We start from the raw sequence: 23138 nt of genomic DNA on the forward strand, positions 1-23138 counted from the left end.
GTGTGCGAAGCCTGGGGTGGTGATGTGATGAAAATTTGAAGAAAAAAAAGCTATTCAAAACGTGCCTCCAAGAAAGTGGAACGTGTGCAAACAGTGACGCGATCCTACCCGATTTCATGTGTGATCTTTGTGTTTTGTGAGATGCATTGTTGATCAAGGATCGAAAGTATTGTAAACCAACAGGTCCCAATAGTCCCATTCATCCACCATGCAACGTACAATGATGCTGAGCAAGCGGCAGCTACAGAGCCTCTGCCGCACCGGTCTAACGCGTTACGATGCGCCCCGGTTGGCAGTCTCCCTGCAGGGTAATCTTCAGCTTCAGCGCTATCTGGCTACAGTAGAGGAGCTGTTTCCCAACAAGCCGGACTTTGCCTCACGGCATATAGGGCCACGTAAAACTGACGTCGTTACCATGCTGAACTCGATCGGATTCAAGGTGATTATCAGCGGATGAGCACGTGCGTACGAGTGGTTTTTAATTTTCCCCTTTTTGCGCTACACTTACTCCACCCTAGTCGCTGGATGAACTGTCCGAGAAAGCCGTCCCGAATGCGATCAAGTTTAAGCGGATACTCAACATCGAAGATCCTATGAGTGAGTATTGGGTGCGATCTTCACGATCAAGTAGTAGTACCGTAGTCCTCAACAAGGGACGCCCCTATTTCACAACTTCGAACCACATGTCAACACACGCCCAAACCGCGCCTCCTTCGATTCAATTTGTATGTGCGTGGTTGTGGCCTCACCCGATAACCTCACAACGATCATTCACAACAACAGTGAATGGCCCCCACGAGTTGCTGGCCCGCGAGTTTGCGTTCAAGGTCTTTTCGAGCCTTTTTTTCGCCCCAAATGAAAAGCGAAAGCGTACAAACTCTACTCGCGATCACTATGGCAACGGTGACGTGTTTGTATGTTTGTTGCGACGCGAATCCTTTCGCTTCGTACCGTACGCAGACGCTGGTGATAACAACACTACACGCTAACCGAATGACCCGAGCGCGCTACACGCATGCCTAGGTCAATCGCTGGCGATAAGTGGCTTATCAGTCGCCGTCCATCCCTGTAGTTGCGCCCCGTGCATAGCTTGTTGATCAATTGTTTGTAATCGGCCCAATTTTTCTTTTTTTTGTCTTGCCCTTTTCCCATCACATCCAGACGAACACGAACTGATCGAACGAATCCAGCAAATTTCCGACAAGAATGAGATCTGGCGCTCGTACATCGGCATGGGCTATCACAACTGTCTCGTACCGCATCCAATATTGCGAAACATCTTCGAAAATCCGGGCTGGACGACACAGTACACGCCCTACCAGCCCGAGATCAGTCAGGGACGGTTGGAATCGTTGCTAAACTTCCAAACGCTCGTAACCGATCTGACCGGGCTGGAGATCGCTAATGCGTCATTGCTGGACGAGGGTACGGCTGCGGCGGAAGCGATGAGCCTCTGCTTCCGCCACAACAAACGCCGCAAGGTGTTCCTATCGCGCAAGCTTCACCCGCAAACTGTGGCCGTGGTCAAGACGCGCCTGGAAGCGTTCGGTATTGAGGTGGTGTTTGGGTCGGTTAAGGAGATCGACTTTGGAGATCACGAAATCTCGGGCGTGCTGATGCAGTACCCGGACACGTTCGGTGACGTGCAGGACTTTGAGCAGGTGTCCAAGGATTGCAAAAAGAATGGAACGCTCGTGGTGGTGGCCACGGATTTGCTCGCCCTCACGCTACTTCGGCCACCGGCAGAGTTTGGTGCAGACATTGCTATCGGATCGGCCCAACGGTTAGGTGTGCCGCTTGGTTACGGAGGTCCTCATGCGGCGTTCTTTGCCTGCCGGCAGAAACTAACCCGATTGATCCCTGGACGCATGATTGGTGTGACGCGCGATATGGATGGTGAGGATGCGTACCGGCTGGCGTTGCAAACACGCGAACAGCACATCCGACGTGACAAGGCTACGAGTAACATCTGTACGGCACAGGCACTGCTCGCCAATATGGCCGCCATGTACGCGATCTATCACGGACCGGAGGGGTTGAAGAACATTGCCAACCGGGTGCACAACTGTGCGCTCACGCTAAACGCCGGTATCGAGAAGGCCGGCCATCAGCAGCTAAACAAGGCGTTCTTCGATACGCTACACGTGGTCCCGAACGGCATGACGACAGCTGAGATAAAGGCCCGTGCAGAAGAGAAGAAGATCAATCTGCGCTACTTCGAAGATGGTTCGATTGGTGTTTCCATGGACGAGACGGTCAAGACGTCTGATATTGCCGATCTTCTGTGGGTGTTTGGATGTCCGGATATCGACAGTTCTGTGGCCGATCCACAAGCGACCGGACGCACCATTCACAACACTCAGTTCAAGCGAACCTCACCGTTCCTGACGCATCCGATCTTCAACAAGCATCACAGCGAGTCGCGCATGGTACGGTACATGAAGCAGCTGGAAAACAAGGACATTTCGCTGGTCCACTCGATGATTCCTCTGGGCTCGTGTACGATGAAGCTTAACTCGACAACGGAAATGATTCCCTGCTCGTTCCCGAAGTTTACCGAGATTCATCCGTTCGCTCCACGTGAACAGGCCCAAGGATACATGCAGATGTTTGCCGAGCTGGAGAAGGACCTTTGTGAGATTACCGGGTACGATAAGATATCGTTCCAGCCGAACAGTGGCGCTCAGGGTGAGTACGCCGGTCTGCGAGCCATCCGAAGCTATCACGAGTCACGCGGAGAAAAACAGCGTACGATCTGTCTGATCCCGATCAGTGCGCACGGGACGAATCCTGCTTCGGCGCAGATGGCCGGCATGAAGGTGGAAGCGATTCGCGTGAACAGTGCAACCGGTGTGATCGATATGGAACACCTTAAAGAGAAGGTTGAGCAACATTCGGAGAACCTATCCTGTCTGATGCTCACCTATCCGTCCACGAACGGTATCTTCGAGGACAATGTGGTGGAAGTGTGCGAACTGGTACACAAGCACGGTGGCCAGGTGTATCTTGACGGTGCAAACATGAACGCACAGGTTGGACTATGCCGTCCGGGAGATTTCGGTAGCGATGTGTCCCATCTGAACCTGCACAAAACCTTCTGCATTCCGCACGGCGGTGGAGGCCCGGGAATGGGTCCGATCGGCGTAAAATCGCATCTGGCACCATTCCTTCCAACCCATCCAGTCATCGACCCACATCCAGATATGGACGGAAACAGCTTTGGTGTGGTTAGTGCCGCCCCGTACGGTTCATCGGCCATTTTGCCCATCTCCTGGTCGTACATTAAGCTGATGGGTGGTCGAGGATTACGCCGAGCTACGCAAGTTGCCATCCTAAACGCAAACTACATGTCCAAGCGACTCGAAAACCACTACAAAACGCTCTACACCGATCCCACCACGGGACTGGTGGCGCACGAGTTTATTATTGATGTACGAGACTTTAAAAAGACGGCCAACGTGGAAGCGGTGGACATTGCAAAACGTTTGATGGATTACGGTTTCCATGCACCGACCATGTCGTGGCCAGTGTCCGGCACACTTATGGTAGAACCGACCGAATCCGAGGACAAGGAAGAGTTGGACCGATTCTGTGAGGCGATGATATCGATTCGGAAAGAGATTCACGAAATCGAGGAGGGACGGTTGGACGTCCGAGTAAACCCGCTCAAAATGGCACCCCATACACAGAAGCAAACCATCTCATCCGAATGGAACCGACCCTACCCACGCGAACTGGGAGCGTTCCCGGCGGTAAGTGAAGCTTTCGTTTTCGAACTCTTTCGTTTAACTTAAAGCTGTCTTAAATAATTCAAAGGTGATAGGATTAGGATTAGGCTTCAAAAGGAGAATTTTTCAAAAATTTCACTTGAGTTCTGTTGAGGTTACTTGTCCAAATCCTCAAAGAAACTTTTCACAAATGAAATCTGGTTGACGGATCAACGCCATCGCTCCATCTTAATCAAGGATCCAAAGGACTTTACGGGTTGAGTTGTCCACTCCCATTCTCAAGACATCACCAGCCCACCAGAATCAAATGGCCAGCATGTCAAGTCGAATTTGCAGCACAGTAAAGTTCGTCATTGTAGTGACTGCTTCATTGTCCTAAGTCCACAAACGGGACCAAAAATCTGAACACTACTAAAAGAGTTTTTTCGGTTTATGATAGAGCGGACGTCTCAGAGATGGATGTGAGTACCGGATACTTTAAACGTTATTTACGATCCCAGATTTATCCGTCCCGACTGCTGTTTTAAGTGGAGAAGATCCTTCGGGCTGCTAGAACCTGCTAGAAAATACGTTCGATCGACTCTAGTGTAATAATTTGATCTCTTCAAATTTCTCAAATGGGATTCGAAACATGTTTTTTTTTTCGTGTGAGAGTCGGTCCGAACCATCGGACCGAACCATCGGACCGAACCATAATGCGCTCATAAATTCCAAGATGGATCACCCAAGAAAGCTAGGAAGAGAACGTCAAAATATCTCGGATCGTATAAGTCCCGGACTTTATATTGCTTAAATTACTATCAGATTTGCGTGATCATTCCCAGGTATAATAGCTCCAAAACTGACTTGCCCATCTTAAATTAGTCAATATAACAATTCGACAGAACTGGAAATGTTGAGCGCACTGGAACATTTAGATAAGGTCACAGAATATTTTTGAAGAACCTTAAAGCCATCGTTAAAATTAGTGTTGACAGATTCTGCACTCTGGATGGTTTCCAAACACTAGTTAGATTGTACCATCAAGATCGTTTATGATTTATATGCATAGAAGTGTTCTAATGGACCGTTCTCTCGCTCTTTACAGCCATTCGTAAAACCGGAAACGAAAATTTGGCCCACGGTTGGACGCATTGACGACCTGTACGGTGACAAGCATCTGGTCTGCACCTGCCCTCCAATGGTACCGGATTATGAGTGAAAATTTACTCTCCTGTGAATCTTCTTCGACCTGCCTTACTTAACGAAAACGCATTAAACTTATTTAAACTTGTACGGAACGCTTTGTTGTTTTATTTAAGTTTTACAATAATCTGATTTGTGTAAATGTGTGAGCGTGTGAATTAGAATCATTTAGTGGACCAAGCCCATTTACAACATGTACTTGGTGTTTTCCTCCTGCAAATACTTGGCCGATCGCTTCGCATCCAAGAACAGGGAATGTACATCCATAATATCGTCTTTGGTGATCTGCGTTCGCCCATTCACCTTGCTCGTCTGGTTTGCCGGCGTTAGCAGCTGCACCGCATACCGGAGTGTCGTATTTGAACCGATTTCACTTAACGCCTGGATGGCCGCATCCTCCACATTCAGACCCTCGGTTTGTGCTCGCAGCCGTATAATTTGTTCCATCTCGCCTATATTGTACGGCGACGTACGCACGATTAGCAAACGATCCAACAAGTCAAGCGGAATGCCGTGCGGTGAAACGATATCATCCGTGCCACGGATCACACAACGGCCCCGATTCGTGGCAAAGATGACAATCGGCGCGATCGCCGATTCGAGTGACTTGTGCAAGTACGTAAAACACTCCAGATCGAGCATATGCACCTCATCGATGAACAGCACACCCGGCACCAGCTCGGCAATACCCTGGTCGATGTATTTGTTCACCACTTTGTTGATTTCCGTGCGCAGCTTGTCCGTGATTTCCGTCTTCTTCGGTTTCATCATTTGACCGACAATCGAAAGCACATCCTGACCACCCTGGGGCCGTGCATTGGCCGCATCCAGATCGTGCAGCGTCACATCCTGCACCACCTCCTTCTTCTTGTGCACTTCACCCTTCGGCAGCGGCACATACTCTTCCGTTTCCAGGTCGAACTCGGTAGCAAAATTATCGCTGCGTCCTTGCCGCTTCACAGCCCCACTGTTGGCCTCGATGTAAATGACGTCACCTACTTCGACCTTTTCACGCTGCAAGGTTTCATAGATGCTAGGATCTAGCTTTAGCTGCTTCGTTCCTTTCGCCGTCTTCAGCCCAATCACCACGTTGCTAATCGTCTTTCCATACCCGCCCATCGGGTTTTCCGTTTCCACCGGTGTCAGCTCGGTCACCTCTCCTTCGTACACTTCCTTCGTTTCGCGTATACGCAGCCCAATCGAGCGGCGGAAGTTTTCCATCAATACTTCCGTCTTTTTAATCTCACTGCTAAACACTTCCGAGCCGACCATCGGACAGAACGGTACCTTGTTGCCGAGTTCCTGTGCAATGGCGAGCGCAATAGCGGTTTTGCCGGTGCCGGGTGGTCCAGCGAGCAGCAACGCACGGCCAGACATTTTCTTCGACTTAATCAGATCTACCACAACGCCGGCAGCTTCACGGGCATCCTTCTGTCCGACCAATCCGGATGCCATCTGGAGCGGTACACCATTCTCGTCCAGCCCCAGTCCCTTCACGTGGCTGTGGGCAGCAATGCGCTGGGTTTTGACCGTACTTTTTACTTCCTCAATCTTCATTTTGTAGAAAACTTCTGGATATACTGGTTCACAATAACGGAAGTGTTACTTCGATCGTGGGTTGCTGTTTTTTGCCTATGTTTACTGCCGGTAAACACACAATCAGCACAGTTTGACTGTTTCCTTGGAGCTTTGCGTGCGCGTGCTGTTGCAAAAAGCGTTTATAACCGAGAGTTGAAAACGGTGCACCACAAAAATTGCCACAAAGCCGTGCAAAACTACTTACATTTAACAATCTCCACAATCAATGTTAGCGGAACAATGTTCCTATTAGTATGAAAATAGTGCACACTCCACAAATCGCGTGTCTTTACTAAAAATCGCCGAAAAATTACTCCGCTCCAGCAAACCGCGCGGTAAATCGATTGTAAACAACTTTGACATACGCGGTGTTTGACAGTTCATGATGCCGCGTTAAACCACAAGCACCAAAATATGGTTGATTGATTTGTATTTAGAGTAAAAGTTCTTTGTGGCGGAATAGTTACACCAAACCGTTATTTATTTATTTTCACCATAAAAATTCACCCAAGTGTGAGGTAATAACTTTATCTTTGTTGCTTTAAATGCTTACATTGCAAACCTAGCCCATTTGTGTTCTTAATTGAGTGTTTTCAAAGCTTTGCTGTTGACAGCACTTCGAACGTGAAGCCGTTCTTGCACAGTTCGTTGATTAAATTCGTCTTAGCGAATGCTGCACCAGGAGTTAGATAGCCACCACTGGAAACAAAAAGTCAATTATTACATTTGAATTAAACACTACAAAGAGTAGGCAACAAAATTACCTTCCAGGCATTTTATCAGCCTCCTCTAGAATTGTACGAGCGCAGAGTACCAGGGCGACACAGGTAGCTCCATATCCAGGGTTCGTTCCGGCAACCTTCGTACGAATGACCTTATTCGGAGGAGTAGTGTACTTATCTTCAGGACTGGCCAACTTTTCCTCCCACCCTTTACCCTCAAAATAAAGCGCGAACTGGGTATTGTTCATTGCTTCATCGCTCGGTCCCTCGTGAGAAACCATTCCCAGGGAAAACAGCCGCGGATGATTGAGCAACATCTGTCGACCGAAGTTGGTTTTTACCATCAGCCAAAAGATAGCTCCAACAAATGATACTGCAAGCACTTCAGCAAATCCTCTGCAAAAAAAATTCAAAACGTGTAAAAAGGATTAAATCTAATAACAAAATCTGACCACAACTCTACGACTCCTTACCCAAACGAAATATACGCCCTCATCTGAAGCGGCCGTTTGTTTTCCGTTTCGTAGAAAAACCGTTGCGTACGTGCGACACACGACCGATCCGCACCTTGGAACGGCAGCGACCACTTGTTCCCATTGTCCGACCGATGAAGAACCGGCCGTTCCGCTAGCTTTGGCTTTACATCAGGCATTTTCTTTGCAAACAGTTTCCGACGAATTTCTCCCACCTCGTTCATATTGGCGATGGCATGTACCGCCGAGGCCCACGTACCGTAATGGATTGCACCCAGCTCACGGCGTCCCTTCTGCTTCGAAACGATGTAACTTTCAACGGAATTCACGACCCCATCAAACTGTTGCTCCAAAAACACCGTGCCCATATCGGCCGGTATGCTGTCGAATCCGCAAGCGGATATAAGATAAATTCCTTTCTCCTTGGCCGCTTCGTGATATTTTAGCTGCATTCCTTCGAGAAACTGTGGCTCACCACTCACATCGACGTGATGCGTACGTTCGGCAAGGCAAGCTTTCAGGACCGGCTCACCGTACAACCGATAGGGACCGCAACAATTCACCACCACTCGACAGTCCCTGGCCATGTTCAGTAGCGAATCCTGATTGTTCACATCGGCCAGTACGATCGGTACGTGGGATAGATCGGTTTTAGCCTTATCGCCTATTTCTTTCAGAATTTCTTGCAACTTGTTTTGGCTCCGACCAGCAATGCCCCATTTCATGTTGGATAACAGCTTGATGCTTTCCAGTACGGCATACTTGCCGGTGAAGCCACTAGCTCCAAATATAATTACATCGAGCCTTCGTGCCATATTCATTTCTGGGAATTAAAGAACAGAAAAAAAAAGTTTGAGGAAAAATAATGCTAGTCATTGCTAAAAACCAAGACGCTGCTGTCGGTATCTGCACACCAGTTGTGAATAGCATCAGCTACGAATGTCTGCCATAGCGACGCAGCATAAAAACAATACGCGCGGCTACTTGGATCTCAGCATAAATGTCCTCCTTATGCTAAAATTACATCGACGTCGACGGACGTGGAGATCAAATAGAAGGACAATAACAGAGAAGATTATCTAGTTTAATTCGCTTAGTATTCGTACACTGGTTATGCTGTTCCAGCGGATGGTGTTCAATTTCACAACTCAACTGTATGCTGCTGCACAAAACTTATACTGTCAGCATGTCGTTTCATGCGCTACGTAATCTCCCGTGAGCCAACGAGATAAACAAACGATTCGTCGAGTCCAAAGTTAATGAACCTACAGGGTGGTTACGATGAGAGGCTACAAATTTGGCAAAGTGCTTGATGTTGGATCTTATTTTTCTTATTAGACTCTGAATCACATTCGCCTCCGAAAAGATCCCTTCTTCCTGGCTTTAGGACCGCTTAAAGACACGCGGGTCATCTAATCGCTTATTATAGACTTGCTGATACTACGTAATTTGATAGTCAAGTCCTCAACTTCGGGAAGAATGATCCGGATGGGATTTGAATCCCGGTCCTGCCGTGTGAATACCTGCGCAGCTGTTACCTCCACCACCTCCAGCACCTCATAACCAACTGGTATATCGCACCCCATATTGCAATTTGTGAACTATCCTAAAAAAACGAAGTAAATTCAAACAAACTAACGATCGTCACCGTGTAGTAGCCAACAAGTACACGCCAATAAAGCACCACACAAACAAAAAACATAAACAATATGCTATATGTTACACTAGGAAACGACCTCGGCTACCAGGACAACGCCGCGAACACGTGTTGGGCAATGTGCGCTTCACACGAACAAGACGGTTATGTATCAGAATGTCTCAACAAACCTAAACGCCTTCTCAAATATTCCAACAATGCGGGACATGCGCAGCTAGATTCTTGAAACGGAAAGTGTACTCCGATGTTGGGTCCTCACACATCACTTCAGTTCAGTTGACCAAGGCACGTTGGCGCGGATAAACGGTGTGTGTGAGTGAAGTCTAGTGCACTCGGTATCAATCATCTATATACACATTCGTCTTGAATTAATCAACCCGAAAGTGCGTACATAACGTAGTGAAACAAACTGTTGATCATTTAAGGTTCAATGAACCAGTGCAAAAAGCATACGCATTGATTTATGCTGCCAGCGAAGCACAAAATCTCTTGTGATCGAACCATCGGATATTGGATTTTGTGCGTTTTAAATTTAAAAAAAGGATCCACATTTTCCCTGTGACTATGTGTGAAGTATTGTCGCGTTGGTGACGAGGACGCCATAACAAACCGCTTACAGGAAATAATAATGACTGATCATCATCGTATGCTTGATTTATAATTTACCATCCCATAACAATTCCCGTATGCATATTATCAGCCCACTGGCATCTGCAGTAGAACGTTCTGGACCTGACCCTCGGTGTGGTGCGTAACTAAGATCCGGTTTGTGGATGTTTCGTCCTGCACTGAAATCTTGAACCTCATTTGCAAATGAGTTGTCCTAACAGTCACAGTTTTCTTTCGTACACCACCTTTTGGGTGGTTCAAGGTCAATGGCAACAGTAGAGTTAGTCATCGAAAAGTCCACACCGTTTTGCGTCTAAAGTCGCGTGACCGGTCATCAGATGGATTGAGTTTTAATGATTGATTCCCTTTTTGCCACTGCTACCGCAGTCCAAGAATCGACCAGGAACGCTTGCCCGTCTACCGACCACAACAGTGTACGATAATCGCCCACAAATGTGTTTCGATTTTTCCTGTTTTTTTGTCATTTGTGTATCCTATCTACGCTGTTCGTCCATTACTTCCGTTTAGAACATTCGTTCCACACCTTGACCTATATCTATAATGGATTTTTATCTATCAAACAAAAGGGAAATTGTTTGTTTGAGCTAACTGCAGTGAGCAAATATTTGATAGTTACAGCACAATGACGTAAAACAGAATTACACTGCCCAGCAAAACAAACCACGGACCCGGCAATGCACTAAGTGTACAAAGTGTGTAATGACAAAAAGTTTGTATTGTGTCTAAGGTTTCGTGTTCCTGTTGGAAGCGGTGAAGAGTTAGACGGGAGAATTATATTTAAATCTATCAAGCAGAACACCTGTGCCAGCACGCGACAACGAATCGCACCACAGTTTCTTGTCCACACGTGTTAGTTCTCGCAGCGTATAATCATCGTTCATCTGTCATCTAACCGACGGATAGTACAGCAAAAACATATCCGGATTTTGACAAAAAAAACATTAATTGTGTAAAAACATTTACTCAAAAACGAGGATATGCGACACGCAACAGAAAGCGGAAATGGCGTGCAGCATACAATCGTTCCCGTTATTAACGACGATTGAACGATTGCCACGAACCAGCCACTAACGATCGGGCGTACCGTATGTAACCTTTTGCTATTGCTCCCTTGTTTTGGTCAAACGAAGCCAAATATGATGCCTGTTAAATAATTCACTGACCAGCGGCTACCGGATCGAACCACATCCAATATCACCGCACGACACGTGGGTGCCTGCTACTCCGCGAGCGCAAAAATGGCAGAAAACGTGAAGGTGGTCGTACGATGCCGACCGATGAACAAGCGTGAACAACAATCAAACTGTAAGGTATGAGAATATGTCGGGCTTTTTCTTCTATCTCTAGTAGTCTTCAATGAAAATTAGTGCAGGTTAATGAGGTCTCCCCTTAATGAACGAAATTGTTTGAGCGTTTGAGCTCGTTTGTTTCAAAAATGTAGCTCTACATTCACTACGGAGCTTTTATGGTCCCAGAACTAGACAGCTTTCCTCTTATTAAGAAACTTTGTAAATTAAATTATTCCTTAAAATCTCTGTCCTCACAAGATTGTTTTCCTACTGCTTTAAAGTTCTGTTTCCGCTAGATAGCTCTACCCTTACTTTCAAGCTTTGTCATCAGAAGGTAAGCGCTACCCTTTCTTTAAAGCTCTACATTCATTATGTGGTTCTGCCCTTGCTGGATGCTCTCTGTACCTTCACTATCACTCTGTCTTTAACTCTGTCCGCACAACAAAATCTTATCTCGTTTACTATTTATTTTATTTATTGCTATTTTATAGCTATTTATGACCATCTGCTTTAACTAAGTACGTGTGTCCTCAGGACTTCTTCTAAGTGGATTAAGTGGAGTTGCCGACACAGACCTCACTTCTCATATGTTACATGCGACAAATCGTATAACAACTATAATCAAATAACTTTGCTATTTGATACTTTCAGAGCGTAATACAGATCGACAATTCATTGGTAAATCTAGACAATCCGAACGACACGAATGCACCGCAAAAATCGTTTCAATTCGACAATGCGTACGGGTATGCGGCAACAACGGAAAACATTTATAGTGACATCTGTTACTCCTTGGTGGAAGTAAGCAGCTTCAGGGCATACAGAAGAGATGATGTCGATTTGTCTTAACTCCCAACCTCATTCTTTTCTTCTCCAGAGCGTTCTCGAGGGCTACAATGCGACGATCTTCGCTTACGGCCAAACCGGCTGCGGTAAATCGCACACAATGCAAGGAACCACCTACAATCTCTCGGCAGCGGATCCCAACAATGCGAACAACATCGGCATCATACCAAGATCGTTCGAGCACATCTTTGAAGCCATCTCACTTGCCAGCGAGGTACGGTACTTGGTGTTGGTTAGCTATCTGGAAATCTACAACGAAACCATACGAGACCTGCTGCAACCACAAAACCAAACCGCCGGTAGCTTGCAGATCAAGGAAGTGCCTGGTGAAGGTGTAGCCGTTCAAAACCTTTCCCAGCATACCGTGCACGGGATGAGGGAATGCATTGAACTGTTGGAGCTGGGCGCAAAGAATCGTATGGTCGGAGCCACGCTTATGAACATCGAAAGTTCCCGCTCGCATTCGATCTTCAGCATCAGCCTCGAGCAGATGTCTACGAGCGTCGAAGGTGAGGGAGCTTCGATCAAACGTGGCAAACTAAATCTGGTCGATTTAGCCGGTTCCGAACGGCAAAGTAAAACCGGCGCAACTGGGGAGCGTCTTAAGGAGGCAACGAAAATTAATCTCTCACTATCGGCACTAGGCAACGTGATTTCGGCCCTGGTCGATGGGAAAACGAGACACATTCCATATCGCGATTCGAAGCTTACCCGACTGCTGCAGGACTCGCTGGGCGGAAACACGAAAACGTTGATGATTGCATGCATTTCGCCGGCCGATTACAATTACGACGAAACGCTGTCCACATTGCGGTACGCCAGCAGGGCGAAAAACATTGCCAACAAGCCGCGCGTTAACGAGGACCCGAAGGATACGATGCTGAGGGAGTATCAGCAGGAAATTATGCGACTTAAGGAATTGCTCAAAGGAGGTGAAAATCGGTCATTGGACATAAATGGACACCAGGAATCGATGAGTTTGGGCGTGGAAAGGCAAGCACTCAAAACACAGTACGATCAGGAAGTGATGCATCTGCGTCGTGAGTACGAACAGCAGAAGATCGCCAAACAGGAGCTGGTGAAGGATATCGAGAAGATAAAGGCGTACTACGAGCAGCAGATGCAGCTTCTAACGACGAAGCAGCTTTCCGATGGGGAGAAGGATCTTACCACCACGGCCCAACTAGCTAACCGAGATCGTAAGGAAATTTATGATCGTATCAAACAGATCAAGGATGCCCTTATTGGTGGAGAGCGAGCGAACGACATTCAGCTCAAGGAGAAGCGATATCGCAACAAGCTTGCCTCGGAGAAGCGAATCAACGCCCTAGCACAAGCACTCGGACGTATCGAACAGGCAGCAGACCGAGATTTCCTACAGGGCCATTGTTCCGACATTCAGCAGGAGCTAAAGGTACGATACGAACAGATACGGGCGTTAAGGAAGCGTTCCAAGTTTCTCGAGCAGGAAGTATCCGACATACAGGGTGAGTTTCAGCGCGAACGAGACGATTACCTGGCAACGATAAGACTGCTGGAGAAGAAGATTCTCTTTTACGAAGCGGTGTTCCAGAAGGCCATGCCCGTTCTTCGGAAGGATGGTCGATACTGGAATTTGGAGTGTCTCGAGAAAGAATCGGAATGGAGCGATGATTTGCGCAAGTGGCGTTTACCGGACGACACATTGTTACGGCTACGATTGCCACCGGCCGAAACACCACCTCCACCAGCACCTCCGGACGATACATCCCCCGGCAAACTGAATGGACGCGAAAGTCAAACTTCCTTAACTGCACCGGGCCGCCTGGAGCGTAGCTCAACGATGATACTTGCCAAACTGCCGGATTTTCAGCGCGACAACAAAGCACTGACCGGACCGGATGAGCATCAGCAGCGCCACAAAAGTGATTTCCTTAGCAAAAGCACCAACAGCAATCCCTTTCCGAAGATCGAAGACGTCGCGATGACGTACTTTAGACCGCGGCGAGCCGCCGAACTGGTGTACAAGAGTGGGTGGCGATCGTTTCAGAAATGATGTTGTATATTTAGCAGATTTTATGGAGATTGTTGATTGAGTGTTTTATTGAAAATATATTTTGCTAAACTAAAATATCCCGCCATCTCCATTAGCCATTCAATTCAGTCGAACAAAAAGATCACGACCGTTATACTGGGGCAAACTCATCGAATACTTTTCCTCCAGCTTTGCCGGCACAAAGCGTCCACCAAGGTAGTGCTTTGCGTTGGACAAATGTTTTGCACACAGTTTCGGCGCTGTTAGCGATATGAGACAGTCTGGTTTAATATCACAGTTCGATTGAGGCCCTAGCTCCACATCCCATCCGCTCGGGATGTCTACACTAACGATTGGAAGCTTTGTGTTTTGCAACAGCTCCATTATTGGTTTGAACGAATCGCGCACCGGTGGTTTAAAGCTGAACCCAAACAATGCATCCACGATAAGACCAAATTCCGCTTCGACCCGTGCGGTGACGGGACAGTCCACCGTTACCGTAATTCCCATACATTCTGCCTGATGTTGCAAATTTTTAAACAGATCCGTCTTATCGGCCCGCTTTGGATAGTACACGTACGGGTCGTAGCTCATCAGCGCAAGATGCCGGGCCGCTACCAATCCATCGCCACCATTATTGCCCGGTCCGCAACAGATTAGCACCTTGTTCGTGCTCAAACTGTAGGGCAAACAACAAGTAAGGCAACATAGCAAAATTAAAGTAAATTACGCTATACCTATCGGGAGTGTAGGCATCGGCGATCGCGTGAGCACAGCTAAGACCTGCCAATTCCATTAGCTGATCAACGCTAAATTTGTACTCGTTGAACAATTCCTCATCGACGCGTATCGCTTCCTGCTGGTTAAGATATTTCATTTCGCGGCACTGTACCTTTCTTAGTGGTTGGCAACTTTTGCTGATGCAGCTGGCAGCCTGCTAGAAGTAAGTAATAAACACATTATAAATACTTTTTAGCCTCAGGAATGGTGCGTAATTACTTACGATCCTCGAGAAAAGTGCAAAGTTCTGTTTTATCACTTGCAACAACATTGCGCCCCAATGTTTACATCGATTGACAGCTCCGCTTACCAGCAGCTAGCAGGGCCCACTTGCGGCGAAAATGTCAAACTTTTCAAATAAACGGTTAATTTGAGCGTAAAATTATTTTTTTCGACGTTTTGTTAAAAAATCACAAAAAAAGTTTATTTCACTCAATAACATATTAAATGTACTATTTTTAATTCCATTTATTATCGTTTAACTCATAAATTAAGAGTTCTCAATATCAAATTGCTGCTTATCATTTCAAATCATAGCATTGATTTTATTTATTTTTTGTCAAAGCTTTCGTACGACGAAAACCTCCCCAAAAAAACCAAAACGATTCCTACACCATGCGATAATTCGATATGCACCGTGCGCTTTGTGTTTGTTATCTATCATTGCAAATATTTTCGCTAATCGCTTCAACTGATAACTGGCGCCCCGTGCAAAACGCATCGAACCGGTTTGGACCCGTCGTGTTGCAAATCAGCGATAACAAAACCAATTAAGATAAGACAAATTATTTAAAATAAATGCAATCCAAAATAATATACCCCCATCCTTGCCACGTAGTAGAGTGCCACCTGCTGCCATCTGCCCTCTATCGAACTAATTCAAAACTATTTTCCTGTCAAACGTCTGCGGGAATTGACTTGACGTACGGATTTTTTCTGACCCCCGATCAGAAGTTCCATTTTCGCAGCGAGTGTGTGTCGGACGAAGTTTTTCTCCCAAAAGTTTTTTACAGCAAGGAACCGAAATCTAAAAACTTTCCAAGATGCAGGGACTGACGATGGCTAGCTTGAAGAAGAACCCAGCGGTACGTATGAGGGGCGTGATCTGGCAACTTTTCCGTGCGATTTGGTCCATTTTGTGTGGTTACGTCACAGTATTGTTGTTGGAAAAGGCATCCGTCTATCAGCTTGGGCGAAGAAATATCGACCCATTCTTCTAATCACTTGTACAATACAAGATAACACTCGGTTTCCATTTTTTTCTCTCACTTTTCCATCATTCACTAGCTGATCCCGCTGTACGTCTGTATTGCGCTGGGTTCGGCGGGAGCCGTCTTCTACACCCTCCGTCTGGCTCTCCGTAGCCCCGAAGTCACCTGGAGCCGCAAGAACAACCCGGAACCGTGGGAGGAATACAGAACCAAGCAGCACAAGGTAGCCGCGAGTCGCATTATATAAATCCGACCGATGCATTCGAATGTTCCGTCCGACCCTGACTGCAGGACATCTATTTTTGTTGGAATAATAACTTATATTTAGAGCATCACGAACCGCGATTGTATTGTAACGGTTTGTAAACAAACGTACTGATTCACGCCCACCGTTTCTTTTCACAGTTCTACTCTCCGGTCAGGGATTACTCCAACATTAGCAGCCCGGCCCCGAAGTACACCGAGTAATGTCAGCATTGTCAGCATTAGAGAGGCCACCGGCTAGAATTTCGGGGACGAAAACCACTAATCCTTGTAGCATCAATAATACTGGCCGCGCATCCTCTCCCTTCTCGGGTCGTACGCCCGTTTAGTAGTGCAGATGTATAATTAGCCATTGAGCAGCCGCTGGAAAGACTCAAAGGATAATATTGATTCGACCGTTTAAGTACAATTGGATCGTTAGAAGCACGCAAAGTAATTGTTTCTTACTACAATTGGATGAACATTCGGCCACGAAAGGAAATTGATGCTTGTTCTAGTTTGGTTGGCATTAGCAACATCTTGTTTGTAAATATGGCCCAATATGTGTATGTGTGTGGTAACCGGAACAAATTGCGCGGCAAATAAAATCTGCTGATTTTGAAAACCAATACTTACGGTGACGTTACTATCTATTTCCGGTACAATAATCTGTTGGTTATTCAAAGTGTGGAGGCGTAGTAAACGGCAAATGCATCTTTTGATAATCATCATTAGAACATCATTTGAGATCAGAACAATTTTACTGTATTGTTATTTATCATTCAATCATCCACGAGGACTATCTGATGGTTGCTTTGGTCTCGCATTTACAAAATTTAAAGATAAATTATCGAGTTATGTTAAAATGATCGAATAGTTCAGTCTAATACCTGTACAAGGTCAAATCTTGACTGGATCCTTGCTATTCATATGAAGCACATCATTATTCTATCATACTCTGGTGCTTCGACGGGGCTGCCAGGACCGTATAGAACATAGTCATGTATGTTCCGCACTGCGCTTCTTAGAGATGGATTCTGTCTAAAAGAGATAAATTCCTCTATCCAGCGAGGATGATAAGATGGATTTTTGGTCTCAGATATGTTGAGGGAAAATAGAGAAGCCGCTATGATACCATCAATGCTGTGAAGCGAATTATAGTATGTAGGCACCGGTAGACAGATCATTTATTGAGAATGGCACAAGACGCAGACCCGTAGCTTGGTCTGTCCCTCTTGAGCTGCCCTGAAGGGTGCTTTTACCATGCCAAACAACCGCCAACCGTTGTGTGGCCAAGCCAACCAATACTTCGTTAAGCGCGTGACTGGACAATCCAGTTCTTGAAATCCTTATTTCAGAATCGAAAGAAACGTGATAGACCCAAATTGAACCATAACATTAGTAAAACAGTCAAGGTCAGAAAATCATTTGCTAAATCGACAACAGAAATCAGGTTATAATATTTCTAGTGGCACTTGAAAATAGCGTGAGAAAAGGCTTTCGCGATTGGCTTAGTGTAAGAATCTTGTAAGAAGAACAATCTTTTATTCTGGGATACTACCTGGCTGGACGGATCTACTATACCGAGTTGTCTTTCCTCGGGTGTTCCAGCCCTTATATACCCTTGTGGAGTAGCTGAACTGACATCATACGAGCTAAGCCATACGGTATTATTCTCTCTACGTGACCATTCAAATGATGAGCCCACTTAGGTGTGAAACAAATCGGTGCTGACAAATGGTGCTCGTCGTTTTAGTTTGGAAGGATACGAAAAAATCTTCTTCTGCTCAAAGTTAACTTGGGGTTTTTGGTTGTGTGAATTCCTTTTTTTTTTATGGTGAAATTTAATAACAAAGAAAATATACAGAGAATCACTTATATTGTTGCGGCAACAAATGGCAAGCATAGATTTGCATTTTACTTTTGTACTTGCTTTTCTTGGCTGGAAAAAAATATATTGAAAATGTCGAATTATATTAGAAATTATTTTATAGTACTATACTCCAGCCAGAAGTAATTTTATTCTGTTGCAAATTAAATGAAAAAACATCCCCAAAACGATTTCACATATGCAAATGTGATACGTAAAATCATCACCGCAACCCCTGCCTCAGATCGCTTTTTGTTTCTCTCTGGCATAAGTGCACCAAGAAGAGCGAGAGAGCATTAAGACGTCTTTACACTGCACGCCACACATGCGAAACGCAACGGACGTACTTGCTGAAACAGACGTTTGTTCTCTCTCTCGCTGGTTCGCTCTCTCTCTCTCTTCACACAATTCTCCCTTCTTTCGTGCGCGAATGCGTCATGCGCACGATCAACACAACGGTTGGAACGGTCGTCGTCGTGTATAGGGAGCGATTTTTCTCTTCTCTGTTTGTGTTTTCTGTGACCCTTCGAAGCGTGCGGACGTGCGTACGCGTTGTTCCGGCAACAGTTTTAAAACCGCACGCTTTGCTTCTAAGGCCTTCTGAAGCCGTGCACTTGCAGCAAAAAACGCCCTTTTCGGTGCAATTTAGTGTTAGGTTCGTGTTTCATTTTAGTACGTTAACTTCCGGCAAAGTGTTTTATTTTGTTTACTCTTGTCAAATGGGTTAGAGAAAGTTTTTTGCTTGGAAAAATCGAAAATAAAACCCCGAAAAAGAAGTGCAATTATTCTTCCAAACAAGCGAAGCATCGCAAGGATAGCGGAACCAGGACAAAATTTTGGAAAACCGCACCCCAACCGTACACGAGGATACGCGTCCGACGACGACGCCCGCGTGATTCTCCAGTCCCAACGAAGGTGACATTCTTCGCACACAGTTTTCGCATTGTCTTTTGCCCTTCTGCTGCTGCTGCCATCTTCCGCAAAAGGAGTGTGCATCTACACCCAACAGCTCGGGAAGGGCCGGGTTGACGTAAATAACAAAACCAAAGAAAGGAAACCATAAGAGCTTGCGACAGCGGAAGTTTGCCATTTGATAAGGAAATCGAAGAAAGCGCCGAGGTCGTGTTCCGTTTCGTGGCAACGCAAGTGTGTCGAAGTAATAACGCATTTTCGCCGTGTATTTTCCCAGCAGGAGCAGCAGGCGTGAAAATTGTGAAAAAGGATAGTTGTGTGTGTGTGTGTGTGGGTGCGCGTGTGTGTGGCTCTTTTTCGGCTCGTCTAATTCCCGGGAGCAGCAACAGTGCAATAAAAATTAAAGTGCGTTAGTGTGCAAATTCATGCAGCATGTGTAATGTGAGCGTGTGTTGTATGTCTCGTAGCTAGGTGGTGAAAATTGCAAAACCCCCGAAGGCGAGAAAATCCTTTTCTGCATCAAAGTAGGGCTTGGTCCACGGTGCCATTAGAGTGTTGTGTGTTAAGAGGGTGTGCGCTGCGCTGCGCTACTGCTCCGCTAACCAAAATGTGTGCTTGTGTGTGTGTGGGTACGTGTGCTGATTCGACTGCGTGTGCACGATAGCACGCGATAGGGTGCGCGGTTGTGTGAGTAAGCTGTTTGCTCGTTCCCTGTCCCAGTAGGAAGATCCACCAGACACACATCCTGGGTGTACATTATCATCCTAGGCGAAAAAACAGGGCCAGCACACCAACACCAGGGCAGCCGAGTTGCCATCACCCTGGTGCTGCTGCCGAGGGCTACTTTGTACAGCCAAGTGTCCATTGAAAGAAAAACAATAGTGCATTTTTCAGGAGTCCTGCAGGAGTAAACCATTACCAGAGAGCGAATTCTCCCAACTGCCTTCCCCACGCTCACAGCTGAGGGAAAATCGAAGCCTACTTCCTGTCTACAATACACACGCACATATAATTACCAAACATGGCCGTGCCAGTCTTTCTCGAAGGTAAATTTTTAAACAAAAAACAAAGTTTCAATCGAGAAAATCTATCCCAAAATGAAGAAAATAATAATAAATTAATGTCCACCCCGAAGAGCGCGCTTTATTATCGTTTTTTTAATGATAAAAAAGCGTCGTCCATAAGCAAAAAAGTCGTGGACATCAAACATAAAAGTAAAGTATGCAAGATAACACTAAAATAAAATAAACGCACACACCTAGAAACTGTACTCTCGCAGTCAATTTCGTCCTTGTATTTTTTTACCAATGGAGTCCCTCTCCTTTTCTCTTTCACCCACGGCGCATCAAAGTTATGCCCAGGTGTGTTGTTATCTTGTTCCCACCGTGCGTCACCACCACGTGGGGAGGAGATCTTGCGAAGGATATCGACGAGAAAAAAAGAACCAGAAAACCTGGGCTGGGCTCCAACGATTTCTGTTCTACTTGACCGTTCTTCTGTTTTTTCTCGCCCAAAAGATCATATCCGACACCGCTTTTCGCAGTCAGAACGGATAACGTAAGCTCCATTTCGCACATTGGAGCAAAACCGAGCGGTGAAGCTCGGACACGGTTGGGTTGGCCGGTTCTGAAGGTGCTACGGACCGTATCCAGGGGCGGTATATTATCGCGGATTTGATTAAATTGACCTTGGTGGCATGTGGGGGGAAGGGAGAAAGATTGAGAGCTCGTTGTTGTTTGTGGTGGAAAAACAATTCTGCCCTCGGTGGGTTTGTTTGTTGTTTGGTTTGTTGTACCTCTAAATGCGCAAAGGAACTTCGGTAGGAAAACCTACAGAGCACAATGATACAACAAAAAAGGAGTTGTAAATAATCATCAATTAATTTGCTGCCGAAGTTACTAGTTTGGTCAGTCAACAGTGTTTTTTTGTTTGGGAATAAATGGAAACACCAAAAATGATTAGGCCAGAAAGTAGACTCTCTAATGACGGATGTTTTCGTAATGGAATTGAGTTGATTTTTAAATGGATTAAAAAAGGCAGGAACTTTCTTACCACAATAAAAACAAAAGGCTTTTAATATCTATTTTATGCATAATTATGACTTAAGATGCAACCTGTCATCATGCGAACCAGAATGTAATGAGGTTTGATTATTCAACTACGTCAGTACCTACGAGTCTGGTAAGCCCGCGTGATCTAGTAGGTCGTTGAGCCTAGAAAAAATGTCCCTATGAAACCACATTCTTCAAAATTTCAACCTTCCGAACTCGTGAAACTACACCACCCAACTGCTCAACTATGACAGAAGGGACTGAATTGTTAGCGTAGTTTTGGAACTTAGGACTTCTGATCAATCTCCTGTCCTAGAAAATAGGACTTCCTCTTCAAAACACGTCACAAATCACACTCAAATCACGTCCGGAGCTCCTCCACGTTTACAGGGGTAACTATCGAGCTATGTGTGTAACGAAGTCAACCAAGAATTCTAGAGCTTGTAGAGTCGAAGAAAATGCAGAAGAAAAAGACATGTTACAATATTTAAATGTCTCATTTACCTTTAAAACCTTATTTAGGAGATAGCAATAATAAACATAGAAAATTATTCTTATTTTTTCTCAGCATCTGGTAAAAAAGCGTTGAAATTCCCTTTGACCGTTCATGGGTTTATGAACTCTCAAGTACAACGATGTCCTTCTGTGTTACTCATGAATGATGGTCAAACGACACGTGATTTGTGATGCTTACCAATCTGCTTTGACTGTTTTCAACTTTAAACAGTTTTAACAATATTTTGCGACGGTTTTAGTTGTATACCCTAAAGCAATTTCGTACCAGGAATGGTATTAAAAATTACAAACAAGCAACAATGCGTAAATTCAACGTCTATAGGAAGTGGTAGATGCATTCGTTCCGGGTAAAGTAAGGGAGCCTCGTAACGCATCAAAAATTGAATTAAACACATCCTTTTGCCCACATCCACAAAAAGAACACACAAAACAGAAACCCAAAACGCAACATTTTGACCCTCTGGGAGATTGTATACCCTTTTTTTTCAAAGCAACACTATACGTTGATGGGTCGATGAAACAAGGGAGCATAAAAAAGGGTTTAATATATGCATTTAAATGATTTGGTAGCGCTTCCTCTGCTTCCGGGACGCATGACGACGACGAGTGTAAGGGTTACTGTGGACCCTTCGTTCCAATAACGATCAATTCTTGGTTGAAAGAACTTTCCTAGTTCTCCGTGTGTATAGTACATCCACTTCTTGAGCACTTTGTAGCAAGACTGCCTGTAATAATAAACACAACTGCACTTGCACGCATCTCTCGCCGCCAGTCAGTCTGATTGGGCTGAGGAACTGACCGAGAAACTCGCGCTCGGCTGGGCAAATAAACATGCAGTAACACCGGAAATAATAAATTTGCGTGCAAAGTGCAATGATGTGCAATGTGTTTGAAGTGTTGTTACTCTTCTTCAGCTTTCTTCCTGTCGAGTGCAATCAAATCTCGCTTCTCGTTCTTGAACACCCGACCACGGGCACTGGATTGGAGCGCAACGAGAACAAATAAGCAAATGCACATCGACATTCAGATATTGGCTGGCAGGATTTTTTAAAATCCGTACCCATATGTGCACTCCCATTTGCTCCAGACGCTGTGGTCTCTTCTGTTTGGTGTCTGTGTATTTTGGTGCTGAAGTAGCAGCTGGTTTGCTGTGCTGAATGTGATTGGAAAACTTATTTTCATACCAACTCAATACATGTACACACACACACATCGATGCAGTTTGGTCCTTTTTGGTCGTAGGGAAGTGTTCTTTTTAATATGCTGAGCACGAGTGTATACACATACAAGCACGTGCCGCTGCAACGGTGAGCGCACGTGCGCATGCACGCGATATAGCGCGACCAGGTTTGGCAGCTGTCAAACCGTTTCGAAAAGGAGAACACAACAAAGCAACCCATCAGCATTTTTGCTCTAAGTGTGTATGTGTGTTT

General features: G+C 45.6%; 8 protein-coding genes across 8 annotated transcripts in view; 4 read left to right on the plus strand and 4 right to left on the minus strand.

Moving 5' to 3' along the window:
* The window catches only part of LOC126558017 (tryptophan--tRNA ligase, cytoplasmic), a 274008-nt gene that overhangs the window by 131409 nt on the left and 119461 nt on the right, over positions 1-23138 (minus strand). The window lies entirely within an intron of this gene.
* On the plus strand, positions 200-4964 carry LOC126556924 (glycine dehydrogenase (decarboxylating), mitochondrial). Its single transcript, XM_050212483.1, has 4 exons — positions 200-439; positions 519-597; positions 1162-3752; positions 4816-4964. The coding sequence occupies exons 1-4, from the start codon at positions 209-211 to the stop codon at positions 4927-4929; spliced, it is 3015 nt and encodes a 1004-aa protein (XP_050068440.1). The 5' UTR covers positions 200-208; the 3' UTR covers positions 4930-4964.
* Positions 5100-6494, minus strand: LOC126557963 (ruvB-like helicase 1). Its single transcript, XM_050213892.1, has one exon. It carries the CDS (start codon positions 6468-6470, stop codon positions 5100-5102), a length of 1371 nt encoding a protein of 456 aa, XP_050069849.1. The 5' UTR covers positions 6471-6494.
* LOC126558099 (saccharopine dehydrogenase-like oxidoreductase) lies at positions 7076-8518 on the minus strand. Its single transcript, XM_050214052.1, has 3 exons — positions 7687-8518; positions 7256-7609; positions 7076-7190 (listed from the first exon to the last, which is right to left on the minus strand). Exons 1-3 carry the CDS (start codon positions 8505-8507, stop codon positions 7085-7087), a joined length of 1281 nt encoding a protein of 426 aa, XP_050070009.1. The 5' UTR covers positions 8508-8518; the 3' UTR covers positions 7076-7084.
* On the plus strand, positions 11212-14143 carry LOC126566279 (kinesin-like protein KIF17). The gene is made up of 3 exons (XM_050223246.1): positions 11212-11283; positions 11914-12063; positions 12140-14143. The coding sequence occupies exons 1-3, from the start codon at positions 11212-11214 to the stop codon at positions 14141-14143; spliced, it is 2226 nt and encodes a 741-aa protein (XP_050079203.1).
* On the minus strand, positions 14243-15038 carry LOC126559587 (NAD(P)H-hydrate epimerase). The gene is made up of 2 exons (XM_050215758.1): positions 14860-15038; positions 14243-14801 (listed from the first exon to the last, which is right to left on the minus strand). The coding sequence occupies exons 1-2, from the start codon at positions 14997-14999 to the stop codon at positions 14243-14245; spliced, it is 699 nt and encodes a 232-aa protein (XP_050071715.1). The 5' UTR covers positions 15000-15038.
* LOC126559551 (cytochrome c oxidase subunit NDUFA4) lies at positions 15906-16584 on the plus strand. The gene is made up of 3 exons (XM_050215721.1): positions 15906-15987; positions 16190-16336; positions 16519-16584. The coding sequence occupies exons 1-3, from the start codon at positions 15946-15948 to the stop codon at positions 16579-16581; spliced, it is 252 nt and encodes an 83-aa protein (XP_050071678.1). The 5' UTR covers positions 15906-15945; the 3' UTR covers positions 16582-16584.
* Positions 20085-23138, plus strand: part of LOC126556579 (unconventional myosin heavy chain 6) — a 46526-nt gene continuing 43472 nt past the window's right edge. The window contains exon 1 of the mRNA XM_050211905.1: positions 20085-20184. Coding sequence (XP_050067862.1) covers positions 20160-20184 — 25 coding nt within the window. The 5' untranslated portion in view covers positions 20085-20159. The remainder of the gene's footprint in view (positions 20185-23138) is intronic.

Source organism: Anopheles maculipalpis, chromosome 2RL, assembly GCF_943734695.1.
Source record: "Anopheles maculipalpis chromosome 2RL, idAnoMacuDA_375_x, whole genome shotgun sequence".
In the NCBI taxonomy this organism is placed as follows: Eukaryota; Metazoa; Arthropoda; class Insecta; order Diptera; family Culicidae; genus Anopheles; species Anopheles maculipalpis.